General features: G+C 49.3%; 3 protein-coding genes across 6 annotated transcripts; 2 read left to right on the plus strand and 1 right to left on the minus strand.

Moving 5' to 3' along the window:
• The first annotated feature begins 901 nt into the window (after positions 1-901).
• Positions 902-3,841, plus strand: hey1 (hes-related family bHLH transcription factor with YRPW motif 1). Of its 2 annotated transcripts, XM_085900472.1 has the most exons (6): positions 902-1,771; positions 1,843-2,047; positions 2,147-2,210; positions 2,290-2,373; positions 2,477-2,558; positions 2,703-3,841. In XM_085900472.1, exons 2-6 carry the CDS (start codon positions 1,959-1,961, stop codon positions 3,290-3,292), a joined length of 909 nt encoding a protein of 302 aa, XP_085756598.1. In that variant the 5' UTR covers positions 902-1,771; positions 1,843-1,958; the 3' UTR covers positions 3,293-3,841. The 2 variants fall into 2 exon arrangements, with proteins under 2 accessions (XP_085756598.1, XP_085756596.1); XM_085900470.1 differs by having other exon boundaries at positions 902-2,047.
• An 882-nt stretch (positions 3,842-4,723) lies between these two features.
• stmn2b (stathmin 2b) lies at positions 4,724-8,264 on the minus strand. 3 transcript variants are annotated; one of them, XM_085900473.1, is made up of 5 exons: positions 8,127-8,264; positions 6,300-6,395; positions 5,960-6,132; positions 5,673-5,864; positions 4,724-5,424 (listed from the first exon to the last, which is right to left on the minus strand). In XM_085900473.1, the coding sequence occupies exons 1-5, from the start codon at positions 8,143-8,145 to the stop codon at positions 5,365-5,367; spliced, it is 540 nt and encodes a 179-aa protein (XP_085756599.1). In that variant the 5' UTR covers positions 8,146-8,264; the 3' UTR covers positions 4,724-5,364. The 3 variants fall into 3 exon arrangements, with proteins under 3 accessions (XP_085756599.1, XP_085756601.1, XP_085756600.1); XM_085900475.1 differs by lacking the exon at positions 8,127-8,264 and adding an exon at positions 7,570-7,730; XM_085900474.1 differs by lacking the exon at positions 8,127-8,264 and adding an exon at positions 6,608-6,879.
• A 776-nt stretch (positions 8,265-9,040) lies between these two features.
• LOC147041367 (Y+L amino acid transporter 2) lies at positions 9,041-16,009 on the plus strand. The gene is made up of 12 exons (XM_085900902.1): positions 9,041-9,335; positions 10,733-10,958; positions 11,243-11,418; positions 11,506-11,648; positions 12,422-12,547; positions 12,677-12,821; positions 12,901-13,024; positions 13,262-13,365; positions 13,599-13,695; positions 13,823-13,972; positions 14,055-14,238; positions 14,398-16,009. Exons 2-12 carry the CDS (start codon positions 10,821-10,823, stop codon positions 14,490-14,492), a joined length of 1,482 nt encoding a protein of 493 aa, XP_085757028.1. The 5' UTR covers positions 9,041-9,335; positions 10,733-10,820; the 3' UTR covers positions 14,493-16,009.
• Positions 16,010-17,273: the final 1,264 nt, after the last annotated feature.

Raw genomic sequence — 17,273 nt, forward strand, 5'->3', positions numbered from 1 at the left:
CACGATGGATTGGACGTCAAGGCGCACGTGCCGTACGGAAAAACCCGCCATACTAGCCCTAAAAAAACATTTGGAGTTTTCCCCTCAAGAAATGATCATGAATAGAATCCATTTGAAAACCAATTCAAATTTTTAAAAAAGGATTTTCCCTCATCCTGAATGCTGCAGCTTTTAAACTAACTAACGAGAAGTATCAGCTTGCCACTTCCGTGTGTGCGTGTTTTGTGTGTGTGTCTGTGTTTGTGTGTGTGTGTGTGTGTGTGTGTGTGTGTGTGTGTGTGTGTGTGTGTGTTAGGCCACCACCTAACAGTGCCAATAGAGAAGCAACAAATTGAATAATGACCCCTCAGCACCCAAGCTCACAGACACACACACATCCAGAGCAGAATTAGGCGCCACTTCCTTTAGCCGTCAGGGAGGAACAAGCGAATTTACGAAACAATAAGGAACCTCCACGTAAGCAACATCTGCCTGCAGCAGCAGACGCCATTGCTGCCGCCACTGCTTAGCATTAGCATGTTAGCATTTGTCAGCCACTGTTTCACTGAATATGGACATGTGTTACCCCTTCAAAGTGCAACCTGACGAGCTCATCGCTTGTCTCAGGTCGGTCGCCTTGAAGCGTAGAAAATAAAAGAAGGCCAAGATTAGATCCAGACACCCAAACATCACAGAAAGTGCTATTGTTTGGAGTGCAATTTGGGTTGGTTGGTTGGTTGGTTGGTGGCCTCATTTGCAGGCTTGGGGAGGCCGAGGCCAGGCCATGGGGGGGGCGGGGGGGCATCCCTCACCTTCAAAGGGCAGCCTGACTAATCACAACATGTGACCAAGCGCCAGAACAAAGAGTGTAGGGGCAGAAAATAACAGCGTGGGAACTCTGGCTGAACTTGAAATACAACAAATGAGCCCCTCCCTCCCTCCCTCAAAACATTCCGCCTGCTACTTTTTCTCCCGTCCCTCTCACTCACTCACTCACGCACACACCTGTGTTGATCGTGACAAGCGTGCGCAGTTTTTACGATCCCAACCAACAATCTGTGCAAACTCTGCCATGGATTGTTTTCAAATTCAGGGGAATTTGGGAACACGAGGCCCCCCCCCCCTCTTGTGTACAAACACCGCAAAGGCGCTGTTAGACAATGAGGCATCGAGTTCCATTGGGGAGTGTGTGTGTGTGTGGGGGGGGGAGTCCGGCTTTTTCCGGCTGCAGCGGCGCTCACGTCTCTGCTGCCTGCCTGCCTGCCTGTGTGTGTGTGTGTGTATTGGATTACACGTTCACATGCTTGCTCGCAGACGGCCCGTCGCCCTGCCGACCAATTGCTTCATTTAGAGCAGAGCCGGAGGAGACGGCCCGCTGCCTTCTGATTGGTTATCGGCGCCGGCCGGGGGGAACTTTCCCACGGCCGAACGTGTGCTGACAGCCGGCCGACCGCTGTAGCGGCCAACGGGATCCGCACGCACGCACGCACGCAGACGGGGAGGGGCCCAAAGGGGCGCACACGGACCAAACGTCTATTGGAGCGCTCTCAGTTGCTCCCAAGATGATCTATTTGGGAGCTGATGCATCACTGCTCAGGGCAGGGCCCTCTGTTACAGCTGCTTAACATTCAAATGTAGAGTTGAGTTGGAGCTCCTCTCCTCTTTTTCTCCGCCTGTAACCCATAGCAGTTGGGAGTTGTTGCCTGAATCCAGTCCAGATGACCATTCCGGGCTCTTTATCCCCTTGACGTCAGGCTTGGCGCCGCGAGTCTCATGCTGTCCATCAATCACAGTGAGACCTCTTCCCTTTGCAAATTCCTCTTCTGCCTCTGACTGCGTTTCCGTCAGTTAAAGCGGCGGCAGGTCGACGCCTCATTGGCCGCCCGCAGGGGGAAACCCGCCCTGGCGCTCGGCCCCTCCCCCGCGCCTTCAAATGACACCGTGAGAACCCCGCTCCGGCATACGTACGAGAAGACAAGATGAAGAGGAGCCACGATTTCAGCTCGTCGGACACCGAGCTGGACGAAGCCATCGAAGTGGAGAAGGAGAGCGCAGATGAGAGCGGCGGGTGCGTGCGTGCGTGCGTGCGTGCGTTGCTTTCTGCCATTCTCTACTGAGTGGGGACAAACTTCAATCATGTCTTTTTTTTTGATCGCTTATGATGCAGGAACATCTGTTTGGCATCTCCAAGCGCTTCTATTCAGGTGCAGGCGAGGAAGAGGCGGCGAGGAGTGAGTCCAATGCACCGTTTGAAAACAAAGCCAAAAGTCAAGCGTTGATTCAAGCGGCGTGTTTCTCTCTCGTTCCTAGATCATTGAGAAACGTCGTCGTGACCGAATCAACAACAGCTTGAGTGAACTCCGCAGGCTGGTGCCGAGCGCCTTCGATAAGCAGGTGCGTGCGTGCGTGCGTGCGTGCGTGCGTGCGTGCGTGCGTGCGTGCGTGCGCTTTTGAACTTAACAAATGTACTTACTGATGCTCTATGCGCACTTTGAAGGGTTCAGCCAAGTTGGAGAAAGCTGAAATTCTGCAGATGACTGTGGACCATCTGAAGATGCTCCATGCTGCAGGTGGCAAAGGTACATTTTAAAAATAAAATGGGTCCTTGTGACATTGCATCAAAGACCAAAACGGCTTCTGGCTGGACATGCTTTGAATGTGGACGCCCCTCTATTCATCTGCACCAGTGGAGGTTGATGGATGCACCTCCCCGCTCCCTTTAGGTTTTTTGGACGTGCACGCCCTGGCAATGGACTACCGAAGTCTTGGTTTCCGGGAGTGCCTGGCGGAGACGGCGCGCTACCTCAGCGTGGTGGAGGGTCTGGACAACGTCGACCCCCTGAGGATCCGGTTGGTGTCGCACCTTAACAACTACGCCGGCCAGCGGGAGGTCCACACGGGGCTGGGGCAGCTGGTGGCGTGGGGTTCCACCTTCGCCTCGCCAACGGTGGCCCGCATGCCCTGCCCGCCGCTGGCGGTCGGGTTGCCCCGCAGCTGCAGCCCCCGGTCCTCGTCCTCTTCCGCTTCGTCATCGCCGTCCGCAGAGAGGCGAAGTGGCACCGCCACCCCTCACCTGGAACAGTTAGCACCTGGTGTGCGCGGGCCCCGCGCCGCTGCCGCCACCCCCATCTTGCACCCCGCTCTGGTGTCCTCATCGACGGCCAAGCACCTTCTCTCGACATTCCCTTTCCCTTTGGGAGCCTTCCAGCTCATGTCTCCCGTTGCGGCCAGCGCCCTCAGCCCGCCAACCCCGATACTTCCCGCTGTGGGCAAACCGTACAGACCCTGGGGGATGGAGATTGGAGCTTTTTGACTGGGCCAAAAAGACTCACAAATGAGCTGGACTCGTCCAAAATGTTTTTGTTTTTCATTTGTACCTTTGGGGCCTTCACCTGTCCCCCCTCCAGCCAGCACCCGTCCTCTTCACTGAAACCCTTGAGCCGTTCCATCTCCGCTTGAGACTCGCAATGAGCTGGACTTTGTCACATCCTTCTGTAGGAGAGGTGTGCAACCAGTGAGTCAACACGTTGATTTGTCGCTGTGCCTTCCCTTCCCGCCCCTTCCTTTTCTCCTTTTGAAGAAGTTTCTCCCTCAGCTCAGCTCAGCTCAGCTCAGCTCAGCTCAGCTCATCTCATCCTTCTTCACCAACACTCCTCCTTGGACATCCCGACAGAGACCCCTCTCCTTCTCACAGTCTCTAAAAAATATCAAAACAAATTCAATACACAAGACCACGATCACATTTTAATCTTGTCTACCCGCTGGGGTTGTTGGCACCTCTGTTTTGATGTTTGTCATGTTGCTCATTGCAAGCATCCTGAAATAAACAAGCTCTGATGAATCACCCCAAAAATCTTTGGTGCTGCACTCCTCCTTCAATCTCACGACATCGTCCGTACGGTGCGCCATCGTTGCCGGTTGGTCACGACAACTGCTTTGAATAAAAACGCACGCCATTGAGGAGTGTACTCGTTTGTGTGTGTCTTGTTGTGTATTTGGCACACAGGAAACCATTAGCGAGGAGGGGATATCCTGGCGGCCCAACAAGCCTCCCCGCGCACCGCCTGAGCACCGCGTGGGAACAAGTTGAAGAGAACCAGCCAACTCATTAGGTACACCTGCAACAATTACACCTGCTATTTACCAATTTGCTCAGTATAATGAAAACTACACAACAATAATAGACTCTGCTGTAATGAGCATAGTTCTGACTTTTAGACTATTGTTTGAATGACATATTATTAGTCTGTTGTGGTTTATCCTGTTCTATTCCTGTTTTTTGTCCTCGCAGCTGTCTGTTTCAAGTGTTCGCTAAGCCTGCAGATAGAATTGAAATAGATAGAAAGATGGGATTATTCACAACTGTGTATGTATGACTGGGGAAGTAGTCACAAGGTGGCGCAAATTCCCTGCAAACTCTTCAACTTTTCAACTTTCCGCATGCGTGTCGTTTACGATTCATTCACTTTTGCCGCCATCATTTGGCTAAACGCAGTACTGCAACAACTTCAAGTACTGGACGTATAAAATGCGTGGTTGTTAAGGGGTCATATTGAAAAACTGCACGTTTGTCGCCCTTATGTGGCTTAACTTAGTACTGCAACAGCTGAAAATGATTTTGAGCTCATTGAATCATTGAAAAATATCTTGTCATATTTTATGATGAATGGCTGGCTCATGATCCCAGCAAAGCATCCCACATCATTATCATCGCAGAGAGGCTATGTCTTCAATGAACCCCAAATCTTTATTAACCACAGCTTGCTTGTTGACAAAGGTATACAGTAATGCAGAAAGAGAGAGCGGCGCACACACACACACACAAATGGAAAGAGTCATATGACACGGCACCATGGGGTTCAACCTCCGGTGTGGCTCCTCTCTGCTAAAAGTGATGGGTGGGAAACTTCCGGGTTTTGTCTTTTGCAGTATCGCTAATAGCTAATTAGCTGTGCGCTATGCTAAATTGGTGTTGCCGAACAAGAAAGAGATAAGGGATGCAATGCATTAGCTTGGCATTGAATGCCAAAGGGCGGGACAGAAAGGGGGAGCTTGCAAACACACTACCAAAACATCAAAGCCACTAAGCCACAACCCAAATAAAGATCATGAAGAATGTCACACTGCAATCGATACTTTTTGTACTAGTCATAAGAAAAAAAAAAAAAAAAGTATTTACACCTCCACTGTCACTTTCTGGCAATCCGATTCCATGTTTGCTGTTGTTGTGGCTGATTTATGTTTTTCTTATGATTAAGGACACTATTCCAAACACTGTCTCGAGATGTTGTATGGAAAGGAGGAGGGGCGTTCAGGTGGCCGTTTATCCCGGTTGAGTGGACACCAAGACCCTGGGGAGGAGAAGGGCGTGGGACGGAGACTTTCTCACGCCGTCACCTCTTCTCTCAACTCCTTGTTCCTACGCACCTCCTGAGCGTGCCTCTCCTAGGAAAAAACAAAACAAGTCAGCACATATTAGTCCAAACCAAAGTGATTTGCGCTCCTGAGCGTGCCTCGCCTGGGAAAAAAACAAAACAAAGCAAGTCAGCACGACCAAAGTGATTTGCATCAAAGTGGATTCATCCGTGTCCGGGCCAAACTGGGGCCCACAAAGCATTTTCAGAGCTGCCCTCATGTCATTTCGATAAAAATGCTGAGATACTAAGACTGCTGGCTGTGGGCAGCGGGCTCACCTTCTGTTGCAGGCGCTCCATGAGGGCATCGATGTAGGCCTGACGGTTCTCGTGGATCTGCTCCATCTTCAGTTGCAGCTTCTCCTCGGCCATGCGGCTGAAGTTGCTGTTCTCCTCCATGGCCTTCAGCAGCACGTCGCGCTCATGCTCGCGCTTCTCCGCCAAGGCCCGCAGCACCTGCGCCTCCTGGGACTGACGGCCATCACAAGTAGTGGAGCTAAGCTAGGAGCCGCGCTGACAACAAAACAGTCCGGGTCGCAAAAGCAAATTCCAGCCTTTGAGCTTACTCTCCTGCGGTCCTCGGCGGCCTCCAGCTTCTTCTGAATGTCGTCCAGGGAGATGTCCCTCTTGGGGGGCACGGCGATGCTGTGGGCAGCGTCCGACACGGGCGATGTCGGCTTCAGGAAGACTTGGAAGGCCTGGCCTGACGCACGCTTGTTGATGGGCTTGATGTCCAGCTCTGGCAAACGACACGGCTTGTGTAAGTGTTGGCTGTACTGACTCATGCATCCGTCACTGGCGGCGCTGGGGGTGGGGGGTGAGATGCACTTGCCCCCCCCCCCCCATATTTCCACCCATCTCTCGTAGGGAACATTTTTGGATTTTTGTTTTGAGGATGCAAGTTACCTTCAAAGTCTCCCAGGGGGTTCTTGTGGCCGTTGGGGTACAGACAGGAGCAGATGAGCGAGAAGACGGAAATCTCCTTCATCTTCTCCTTGTAAGCTTCAGAGACAAAAACATGGGTTGCAGCTCCAGACAGGTATGATTTTTCTTTTATTTGGGCCAATACGGCTCTTTGAACATTTTGGGTTCCCGACCCCTGAGCTAGCTGCTAGCTTCAGTACATACAAAAGTGCTGGCTGCACACGTGTCAAGCAAGTGAGGTCTGCTAGTTGCCATTGGAAAAGGCTACCAGCTCGAGTAGCTTCGGGGACCTTGACGGGTGCGGTGGGGTGCCGGTTGACATCCCGCTCATCATCTGATGTCATTTCTTCCTCTCGGGTTGCTTTGAAAGAGCAATCGTCATCTGAGCCATCTGAGCTATTTGAGCAGTGCACCTCGCTGACAAATGCACGGTGACAGAAGGGAAACGGGGCGGGGGGCGGCCACACCTATTTGGACAATAGACGAGAAAAAGGCACCCAAGTGTGGGCCTGAGTCCCCTTTGGCAAGCGCAGATGCCACCATCATTTTTGTGGCCCAAAAAAGGGACAGAACTTCACATGAAGTGGGATGGATGGCTGCAAGGGCTGCACGCTTGTTTGCTTGGTTGGGATGGACGGACGTGTTACTTTCTTGTTTGCAATCTGGTGGGAGGCGCCGCATTTTCTTGTCTACTTGCTGTTGGGAAATCAAAGGCTTTACTTCAGAGTCATTTTGGAGTATTTGTTCAGGAGATGAACATGGAAAATTTCGAGTCTTTTAATGCTGGCAAATCATTTTCTAGTCGGCGCACCATTTTACAGTTGAGCCTCAGGAGGGCTTGTGTGAAATAAGCCGGAGCAGCTCGAAACCTGCCTTGCCCTTTTCATTTTTTTGGCCAAGAAAAGGGGCAAAATGGAGGGCGGTGGTCGCAAATAAATATATAGATTGCCACGGACGCCGGCGCCCCCCTCCTCGCTGTCTGTCTGCCTGCGCGCACACCCCATTTACCAAGCACAGAACACAAACAAGACCGCCGCTTTGACAATAAATCAGTGCTGCTAATGCTCAGACCAAAACCAATGCAGAGGCTGAAAACGCATGCCCTTGTATTCCGTTTTGCACATTTTCCCACGTCGCCAATAATCTCACCGCCTTCTCGCCAGTCAGCCACAAAACGATGACACTCGAGCACGATAGAAATTGCTCTCGGCAAAACGGAAAGCGCACGGTGACGTGAAAAGAGCAAATTTACATTGAGGATGGCCGGGTGAAAGAGGAGAAAGAGCAGGAGGGTGGGGAGTGGCCGCTGAGAGGGGCCGCTAACCATGTTGGGTGGGGTCGCTGGCTCTGCATTATGCTACGTGGCCATGACTCAGGTGCAGCCACTGCTGCAACGCCCGCCGTGTAAGGGGGGGAAAAAAAAAACTTGATTTAGATCATGAATCAATTCAGGAGGAGAAAAAAGGTTTTGCATCCAAAATATGAATTATTATTATATATATATATATATATATATATATATATATATATATATATATATATATATATATATAATTCATATTTTGGATGCAAAACCTTTTTTTTCCTGAATTGATAAATATATATATACACATACACAATATGAACATTTGTGTTATGGGTGCGCAGAACATGCAGAGCCGCTCCCACTTAACGTGTCTGTCCTCAGAATCCTTTTGTGCGTTGGCCGTCGCCGCATCCCTCCCTTCCTAGCATCCTCATGCAGACATGCAATGCTCATCGTCCTGAGAATGGTGGTGATAAGGATGGTGAGAAAAATCCCAAACTCACCAATTGCGGTCTTGGCCATTTGCACGGTACGGGGCTGCTGCTGCTGCTGCTGGTGCTGGTGCTGCTGCTCCTTCTCTCTCAGGGATGGGCACGACTGCTGCCAAGGCACCGAGTCAGCAAAAGCAAAAGGGGGCTGGCTGCCCGTCCGTCCGCCTGCTGCTTCGTTATGAGGAAGCAGGTGGCAGGGGTGTGCGTGTGCCGCCTAGCCCTTCAGAATAAAATCAAACTAAGGACCCCCCCCCCCCCCAAATGGCCCTCGATAAAATCCATGAATGAAACACCAATGCGGCTGGTAAAATAACGCTCCAAATGAAGGCCACAATGCTCCATATGAAAGCTGCAAAAATTGCTGCATTTGGACCTCATTTGGGTTCCTTTTTATTGAATCAATGATGCTGACAGATAGTACCTATGATGCAAATTGAGGGCTCAATGATTTATTTGATGATGACAGGAGCGGCTCGGTGACGCACTGGCTAGCACGTCCGCCTCAATTAGGAGGGTGCGGGTTTGATTCCACCTCCGGCCCTCCCTCCCTCCCTGTGTTGAGTTTCCATGTTCTCCCCGTGTCCGCGTGGTTTTTTTCCGGGCACTCCGGTTTCCTCCCACATCCCCAAAAACATGCTTACTAGGCCGATTGAGCACTCCAAATTGCCCCTAGGTGTGGGTGCGAGTGCGGATGGTTGTTGGTCTCTGTGTGCCCTGCGATTGGTTGGCAACCGTTCAGGGTGTCCCCCGACGATGGCTGGGATAGGCTCCAGCACGCCCGCGACCCCCGTGGGGAGGATAAAGCGGTATGGGTAATGGATGGTTGAATTATCACAGGAGGCTGCAATGTGGGCATTTAATACTTGCGTGAAGGGACTAACCTCACCTCGGGCGGAGGGATCCTAATGACCTGATGACATGGCGACTCATACCCCTCCGCCTGCACTAAATTCCTGCGCGAAGCCACTACTACGGGTTTCCGCTGGAAATGTATAAGCACGAAAACCATGTCACGGTTCATGAATGGCGCAGCTGTGAATATGTCGGCCGGGCAGACAACTTTGCAACGACCACGGAAGCATCCTTGGTGACTTTTGAATCGGGGAGGAGGAGCTTAGCCGGCTAGCTTACGACAGATGTGGTCACGCTAGTTCATTCACGCCGCCCAGTAGAAGCCGCGCGTCTCCCCTCACGCATTCTTCCTGGTGGCTGCACACGCTGGTATGTATGTTCGTTTTTTCTCCCTCTTTCTCCCTTCCCAAACTACACATGTTTCCCCTTTATAATTGATCATCAGCCAGGGAGGGGAGGGGATGGGAGCAAAGCAAAAGAAGGCAAGTGGGAGACAGCGAGGCGGGCTTTTGGCGGGCGGGCTAGCATCTGTGCAGCATCCTTTGACATTAGCATATGGCGTCACCTCATGCTAAACTTTAGCACGAGCAATATGCTTGTGCTTCTCGTTAGCTTTCCAAACACGTGGTGACTGGTCACTGAGGCACGACGCCCGTTTCCCTCGTTGATAGCTTTTATCAGCCAGTGTGAGCAACAGTCGTCTTTTTCTCTTCGACGACTGCAAACATTTTCTAGTCGTGGAAGAAAACGCTGCCCGTGACGTCATTGACCAACGATGAGCAGGGGAGGTTGTCGTCACTGGATTTCATTCACTATCTATTGGAGAAATCCAAACTGATAATGGTTCACATTTGGGGGAGGTTTTAGGGTATAACAAAAAGTGCTTACTGCATTAAAAGTTTCATTCGTTCTGCGCCCAAGCCAATGGCAATTCTATTGAGGTGTGAGTTGTGGCCGACAGCATCTCCTCATTTCATTGTATTTTGTATCGCACCTTTGACCGTTTGTCCTGTGCAAGAACATTTGCAACAATGATTGCTCTTCCACACACGTGAAGGAAACACAGTGCCTGAATTGTCTGAAATTAATGACATGTACATTTACACCCTGTTCTAGATGGCTGAGATATTTGCCAGATAACATTCATGCCAGTGTTTTGGCCTACACACTCTTTAACGCCTCTTTGGTCAAATGATTTGGTATGCAAAGTAAAAGCAAAATGCAGCTTTTCAAGCTAAGCCTTTTAAGCAGACGGCATCAGGTGACCGCTGGATTTGAACTCCCCTGCCCTAGGAATGTGACTATGGAAATGACACGTGAACGTCTGAGCCCTCATACCCCCACACACACAGGACACCTGGCACCGCCGGCACGCCGGTCACCTTCTCTCGGTCTCGCCGTGATGTACTCTTGTGCACAAATTTGCACTTCATGCCTCGTTGAGGTCTCGCCTTGTTGCAAATCCTAACAAGTCAACAAAGACCTCAGGCCAAATGCAGCACCAAAAAAATGCCAAGAACTTGTGTTGCCTTTTTTTAAATTTCAAAAGCAAACTCTTATCGATTTCAACAATGTCTGCTAAAGAAATTGTGAGACATTTCAGTTGTCGGCTGTGAATTTGAACGATCGCCACGCCACAACGTTTACCTCGTATCACTCTTGAGTGAAAGCGCTCGTCAACTTGTATATGAGCAACAAGCTGGCTCGCTCACTCGCTCGCTCGCTCACGTCTCTCTTTCCCTCCCTGTCCCACCCCCTCTCTCTAGTCCCCACCCACTGTTTTCTTCCCTCCAGCTCTCCTGGCTGCGTTTTTACTCTGTGCTTATCAGAGTCGGTAGCCGGGAGCCCATCAGCATGGTCGCGGCGGAGGAGGCGGACGCGACGTTGCGAGGCGGCGGCGGCGTACGCCTGAAGCAGGAGATCTCCCTGTTGCATGGTGTCTGCCTCATCGTGGGCAACATGATCGGCTCCGGCATCTTCGTGTCGCCCAAGGTGACGTAAGAGGAGCCGTGGGGGCTCGCGATTGCGTCAGACTATGCTTACGTTGCGAGCGAGCGCACAGATTGCTAACGTGATACTACAACTTGTTCCTTTTGAGTTGGCAAGTTGGAGTCCAACAATTACACATTAACTTCACTGTTCAAACAAAAGGCAAATGCAAGTCAAGACCACCAAAAAAAAAAAAGAAACCAACTGCAACCAATTTGCAACTTTTTAATTTGAATACAAAAAATACAATGAACGCCTGTTATCAAGGTGTTTTTCCACCATCGCAGGGGGTGCTCCTGTACACCGGCTCCTTCGGCATGTCGCTGGTCATCTGGGCGGTCGGAGGGGTCTTCTCTGTTTTTGGCGCCTTGTGTTATGCCGAGCTGGGCACCACCATCCGCAAGTCAGGAGCCTCCTACGCGTACATCTTAGAGGCCTTCGGGAGCTTCCTGGCATTCATCCGGTACGCTAACCTGTCCGACGGCCTCGGCAACGCACGCCTCCCGTCGCTCACGCGTCCCGTCCGGTTTTTCTTCTTCTTCCTCGGCAGGCTGTGGACGTCACTGTTGATTGTGGAACCGGCATGCCAGGCGGTGATTGCCTTGACCTTCTCCAGTTACCTGGTGCAGCCCTTTTTCACCACATGCTCCGCCCCCTATTACGCTGTGCGTCTCATCGCCGCCGCCATTATTTGTGAGTTTTGCAGCAGAGTCAAACTTCACTGGAAAATGTTTTCAAATCTCCGTCCTCTCATGCGTCAGTCTTTGAAAACTCAGGTGAGATGTCATAAAAATTTCTCTTAAAACACTTCAGTAGTGAAAAAAATATTCTCTGCTTTACAAAATTTAGAACCCCTAAAAATCCTCATGTTTCGACAAAATCCCCATGACAAAATTCTGGAAAATATTCACAGTTTTTTGTAAATAAATATTTGATTGAAATTTATTTTATTTTTATTTTTTTAACCTATGAAGGTTAAAATGCTTAAGAAAAATAATCACAATTATAGTGTAGCACTGCAGCGCTTTGCAAGTGTCCAGTCAAGTGCCAAGTAACATTTCCCCCCCATTCGTCTCATCTTGTCTGTGTTGGAGTGTGTTAAGACCGAAGCGTTTGTTTGCTCAGAGCTGATAACACCTCCAATCGGGCGGGTCAGACCTCATTAAATGCAAGCGGAAGTTGCAAAATCGAGCCGGCCGACCCCCGTCGCTAACTCCCTCCCCGATCTCAGCCGCGTTTGAGTGACCCCTCTCTGAAGAGGCTTTTGCATTTGCTAACCTCGGGAGTCGAATTTGTTGGCTCATTTTCACGGGGCACACGTTGCTGTCGAGGTGGCTTGTATGTCTGGTTTGATTCAAGCAGGCAGGCAGGCAGGCAGCTGCTATGTGCCTGACAAACGCACTATGAAAGTTGCCCCAGTGACCTCCTTTGCACTGATGCCTTCCGCCCATCTGCCTCTTCCTCAGGCCTGCTGACGTGCGTGAACTGTTTGAAGGTGAAGTGGGGAGCCGTTCTTCAGGTCATCTCCACTGTGGCCAAAGTGCTGGCGCTCATCGTCATCATCATCGCCGGCTTCGTAAAGCTGGGCCAAGGTACGAGTTGTCAAGTGCGTTCGCTCAAGTCTACGTTTGGGCGGCTTCCTTCACTCCAGCTGCCTCCCTCCCTCCATCCATCCATCCATCCATCCATCCGTCATCCGCCTGCGCTTGCTTTGCCGAAAGGTTTCAATCAAAACTTTGAGGACTCGTTCCGAGGCTCCAAGCTGAACGGCGGCGACATGGCACTGGCGCTCTACTCGGCGCTCTACTCCTACTCCGGATGGGACACGCTCAACTTCATCACAGAGGAGATCAAGGACCCGGAGAGGTAGAAAGAAAAGCGAGCGAACCTTGTCATGTCACCCGCTCGTCCCCAAATCACGAGCGCTTGATTTTTCTCCTGGCAGGAATCTCCCTTTGAGCATCGCCATTTCCATGCCCATTGTCACCGTCATCTACATCTTGACCAACGTGGCCTACTATGTGGTCATGGATGTCGACCAGGTGCTCGCCAGCGACGCCGTCGCCGTGGTCAGTACTTCACACAATCAAAGCGGAGCTTTTGAATCTTGTTCTCGGGCGGCGCAGGTCTTCCCATAATTGCAGCCGGTGCGCTCGACTTCCCATGGAAAAGTCTACCGGTCGGTCGACTTAATTACGTTAGCGGCCCTCGGCCGTGCCATTAGCGCGCTGTAATTGTTTGCACGTGGCCATCTGCTGCCTTCCTTTTGACCGCAAATACAAACGGCACCACCATTCTCTCCTCAGACGTTTGCAGACGAGGTTCTGGGCTGGGCCCGCTGGTTGATCCCGCTGTCTGTGGCCATTTCCTGCTACGGCGGGCTCAACTCCTCCATCATCGCTGCCTCCAGGTCACAGTTTGATGAGCTCATTCATACACTTTTTAACAAATGTGCACAGATTCTGGCCATACAAGCTCGTGCCTTCCAAGAGGTTGAGACAAGTCCAAACAATACAGTTTGTGTCTTGGCTCTTAAATTAATTTCTCGGTGAAAATGATGAAGTATAACATGGCGTTATTATTTACAAGGCGTCCCAAGTCAACTGAATCATTTTGTTTGTGTATTTTTTTTCTCCCCCTCAGGTTGTTTTTTGTGGGCTCCCGGGAAGGCCACCTCCCCAACGTCCTGTCCATGATCCACGTCGAGCGCTTCACCCCCATCCCCGCTCTGCTTTTTAACGTTAGTGTCACCTTCAAAACTAAGCGTTCTCATGATAACTTTTGAAGTGATCAAATGGATCATTTTCAACCGATTTCTTATGTTTGCAATTGGTGGAGTTTGTTTTCTTTCTTTTTTTCTTCCCCAGGGAGTCATGTCCCTGGTGTATTTGTCGGTGCCCGACGTCTTTCGCCTGATCAACTACTTCAGCTTCAACTACTGGCTCTTCATTGGGCTGTCCATTGTCAGCCTCATCTATCTTCGCTTCAAGGCCCCTAATTTGCATCGACCCATCAAGGTCGGGGTTTCGTTTGCCCATTCCAATGCCCCCCCCCCCCCCGATTTAAATAGCCATCTGTTTCCCTTTGTTTCCCCCACAGCTGTCTTTGTTCTTCCCCATTGTGTACAGCCTGTGCAGCATCTTCTTGGTGGTGGTGCCGCTGTACAGCGACACCATCAACTCGCTGGTGGGCATCGGCGTGGCGCTGTCCGGCGTGCCCGTCTACTTCCTCTGCCTCCACCTGCCACGCAACTCCAGGCCCGCCTTCCTCAACAAAATCCTCTGTGAGAGATGCACTTATTTTGCCTATGGCTGGAGTTTCTCTCCATTTGTCTATTTTGCATGGGCATGAGGCACAGTGAGAAGCACCAAAGCATGCTGTACTTGTTTTGTACTTTGTTAGTGTCCATCAGTGGCCAAATGTGCTTGTTTTCCCTCATCAGACATGCTGTCGTCTTGGACCCAAAAATTGTGCCACTGCTGCGTGGCTTCGCCTGACATTGACCTGGACAACATCGACCCCGACAAGATGGAGTGAAAGAACAACAGACCGAACCAAATGACCTCTGCTCAAGACAATCCCTTTTTTTTTTCCGTGATATTACTCTGAAGAAAAGGATGAAAAAGAAAGTGGTACCGGCACACTCGACACATGTTGCCTCTACACGGCCTGCCGCCATTTTGTGAAAAATGGCCGCAAGCCATCAAGTTGCACGTTTTACGTTGTTGTTATGGTCTTTTTTTTCTCCCTCCATGGGAGTTGGGATTTGGCACACTCGACACATGTTGCCTCTACACGGCCTGCCGCCATTTTGTGAAAAATGGCCGCAAGCCATCAAGTTGCACGTTTTACGTTGTTGTTATGGTCTTTTTTTTTTCTCCCTCCATGGGAGTTGGGATTTTTCGACTGGTTCACACCTGGTATCGTTCCCGCTGTTGAGGCCGCGAGCCGTTCAACCTTTCACTGGGAACAAGTTTGGTTTGTAGCGTCCCCTATTGATCGCCAAAGTCGTTACATCAAGTTTCACTTAAGATTGTACTAGCGTCACTTGATCACGTGGTTAGGATGAGTCTCCCGTACTGCTCAAATGGTGTCTCGAAACTTGCTTACTTAATTCACGTGAAGGTCCAAAATGATGCACAAATACGGATGTAAAATCAAATCATGGCAGCAGTATTTTATTCCATTTTAAAAAGTTACAAAATTACAAAAATAGTCGCGTAGCATCGCATCTTTATTTTTTTGTTGTTGTAATATTATGGTGTTGTACTTAACAAATCTTTATTTCTAAGGAAAAAGAAAGACATGCTGATTTTATTTTGTTTGGTTTTTTTTTTGTGAGGGGCGCAAGGGGTCTTGTTGACATTGCACATGCTCATTAGATTTTAACGCGCTTCATAAATCATATTGTGTGCCTTACTGGTAAGTTTGTGCTCGTCTTAATGTTTATCAGAGTACGTTTTGAGATTGTCAAATTTAGATAGGTGTGCAAAATTCCGTCAAATTCGAAGGTTGGCCACTTTCCATGGGAACTGACGGAATTTTATAGGACTAAATTTACCAAATTGAAGGTTGGCTCACAATAAGAAACTTCAAAATAAAACAAAATTACATGGAAATGTTCTGCGTTGGAATTCAGTATTTTCAAAATTTACCAGGAATTTGCATTGAAAATTCAACAGAGAATTTTGAAAAATGTAATTGGATATTTTTTTTTTCCACCCCTTTTGTAAGCCTAGTTCTGTCGTTGAATGTTGTTCAAGTGCCACTAGCAAGCAGAAGCGCACAAAATAAGATCATGAAATATCACATGTAGCTGTTGGCGTGTAGAATTGATCCTGGGTGAATAAGATTGATATAGAAATATATCCCCTATATATATTATTTTGTTCCTCTTCCAAGAGCTGAATTTACAATTCAAGAGTTTTAATTTTCTTGTCCATGCGTTTGTACACTCGGGGTTTTGTGTGTGTGCGCCAAATGTTTTTATTTATTAAGAACAAAGCGACCGCATGTGCTTTATGGTTTTATAGCTCTAAATGTGAATAAAGTTGTGTTCTTTTTTGCAGCGGCGACGTCTGTGATCATGCCCTTTTTTGCCTCTCTGATTTGATTACATTTTAGTATTACGCTTGTGTACATTTGATTTTATTTACCCACGGGTGAAATCCCCCACATTGTCACAGATATATAATGTACTGAACCCCCTCCCCCCCCTTAAGGATCCCGATGCATGGTGGGGGGGCATCATTTTACAGCACAAGCTTCTTTGTGATTGGTTCTCCTCCCCGAGCAGGCAAGTTACACGCACAGGAGTTCAGTTGCACTGACTCAGTCCTGAATAAAATATGAAGGCAGCACTGTGCCATGTCTCTCGGCAGGGCGCCCAAGGTGTGGGGGACCCTGCTTGCCCCTCGCCCACCGATGCGCTGATCCCCACAAGGCATGCATACAGAAAGTAGCGGCAGCCGACGCTTTTGGGGGTCGCCGTCAAGCAAGCATGGAGCTGCCATGGCATCTCAGCTGGTTCCAGAAGCCATCCCGGAGGCCTCACGCACGCCGTCGAGAGTTCAACCGTAAGTGTAGCGTTCTTTACGGGCTTTGGTGGCAGTCAACTCAGACGGCGTCGGTTCAACCTTTCACACCATCTTCTGTCTTACGGTACGCAAAGGGAAAATAAAATGGATGTATTATTTCTTTGTCTGTTTGACACAGGCAGTCAAAAAAAAGCTCCTCCATCTCTTGTATCATGTTCTGTGATGCTATTAACTTTTCACTTGTTAGTACAATTTATCTTAGTTTTGGTTTTAGTCTGATTGCATTTTGTCATTTTAAAAGAATACAACTATACCATACACGTACAAACCGGATTCGGTTGAAGTTGGGAAATTGTGTAAAATGTAAATAAAAACAAAATACAATTTGAAAATCCTTCTCAACCCATATTCAATTGAATACACTACAAAGACAACATAGATATAGATTGAAAAGGATTTTCAAATCATTGTATTTTGATTCTATTTCCATTTGACGCAATTTCCCAACTTCAACCGAATCCGGTTTGTAGAAAACATTTTTACAATGCATCTTTACCGTTCATATCAGGCTTTGATGTAACACTAGTATTATTTCTTTTAGTTTTAAAATGGATTGATTTCTTTGCTTTGATCCTGGTTATCCTACCAGTGACCAAAAGGGGTCCTCCTAAACTTGATATCTGACAGGCCCTCCCCCACATGTCCAACCCACCCGGTGTGGCTTTTCCGATGGTCCTATTATTTTTAGTGTTGTTATTATGGTCACATCAGTTTGCCTTTC

Source organism: Syngnathus leptorhynchus, chromosome 20 (genome assembly GCF_054491065.1).
Source record: "Syngnathus leptorhynchus isolate UIUO chromosome 20, UIUO_Slep, whole genome shotgun sequence".
NCBI classification, from domain to species: Eukaryota; Metazoa; Chordata; class Actinopteri; order Syngnathiformes; family Syngnathidae; genus Syngnathus; species Syngnathus leptorhynchus.

Coding starts and splice junctions, on each gene's coding strand:
- LOC147041367 (XM_085900902.1), top strand. CDS start 10,821: ATGGTCGCGGCGGAGGAGGCGGACGCGACGTTGCGAGGCGGCGGCGGC. Junction 11,419..11,505: donor AGCTTCCTGGCATTCATCCG/GTACGCTAACCT, acceptor CTTCCTCGGCAG/GCTGTGGACGTCACTGTTGA. Junction 13,366..13,598: donor TCCATCATCGCTGCCTCCAG/GTCACAGTTTGA, acceptor TCTCCCCCTCAG/GTTGTTTTTTGTGGGCTCCC.
- stmn2b (XM_085900473.1), bottom strand. Junction 5,865..5,959: donor CCGCCGAGGACCGCAGGAGA/GTAAGCTCAAAG, acceptor GATGGCCGTCAG/TCCCAGGAGGCGCAGGTGCT. Junction 5,425..5,672: donor TGGAGCGCCTGCAACAGAAG/GTGAGCCCGCTG, acceptor GTTTTTTCCTAG/GAGAGGCACGCTCAGGAGGT.
- hey1 (XM_085900470.1), top strand. CDS start 1,959: ATGAAGAGGAGCCACGATTTCAGCTCGTCGGACACCGAGCTGGACGAA. Junction 2,048..2,146: donor AGCGCAGATGAGAGCGGCGG/GTGCGTGCGTGC, acceptor CTTATGATGCAG/GAACATCTGTTTGGCATCTC. Junction 2,211..2,289: donor CGAGGAAGAGGCGGCGAGGA/GTGAGTCCAATG, acceptor TCTCGTTCCTAG/ATCATTGAGAAACGTCGTCG.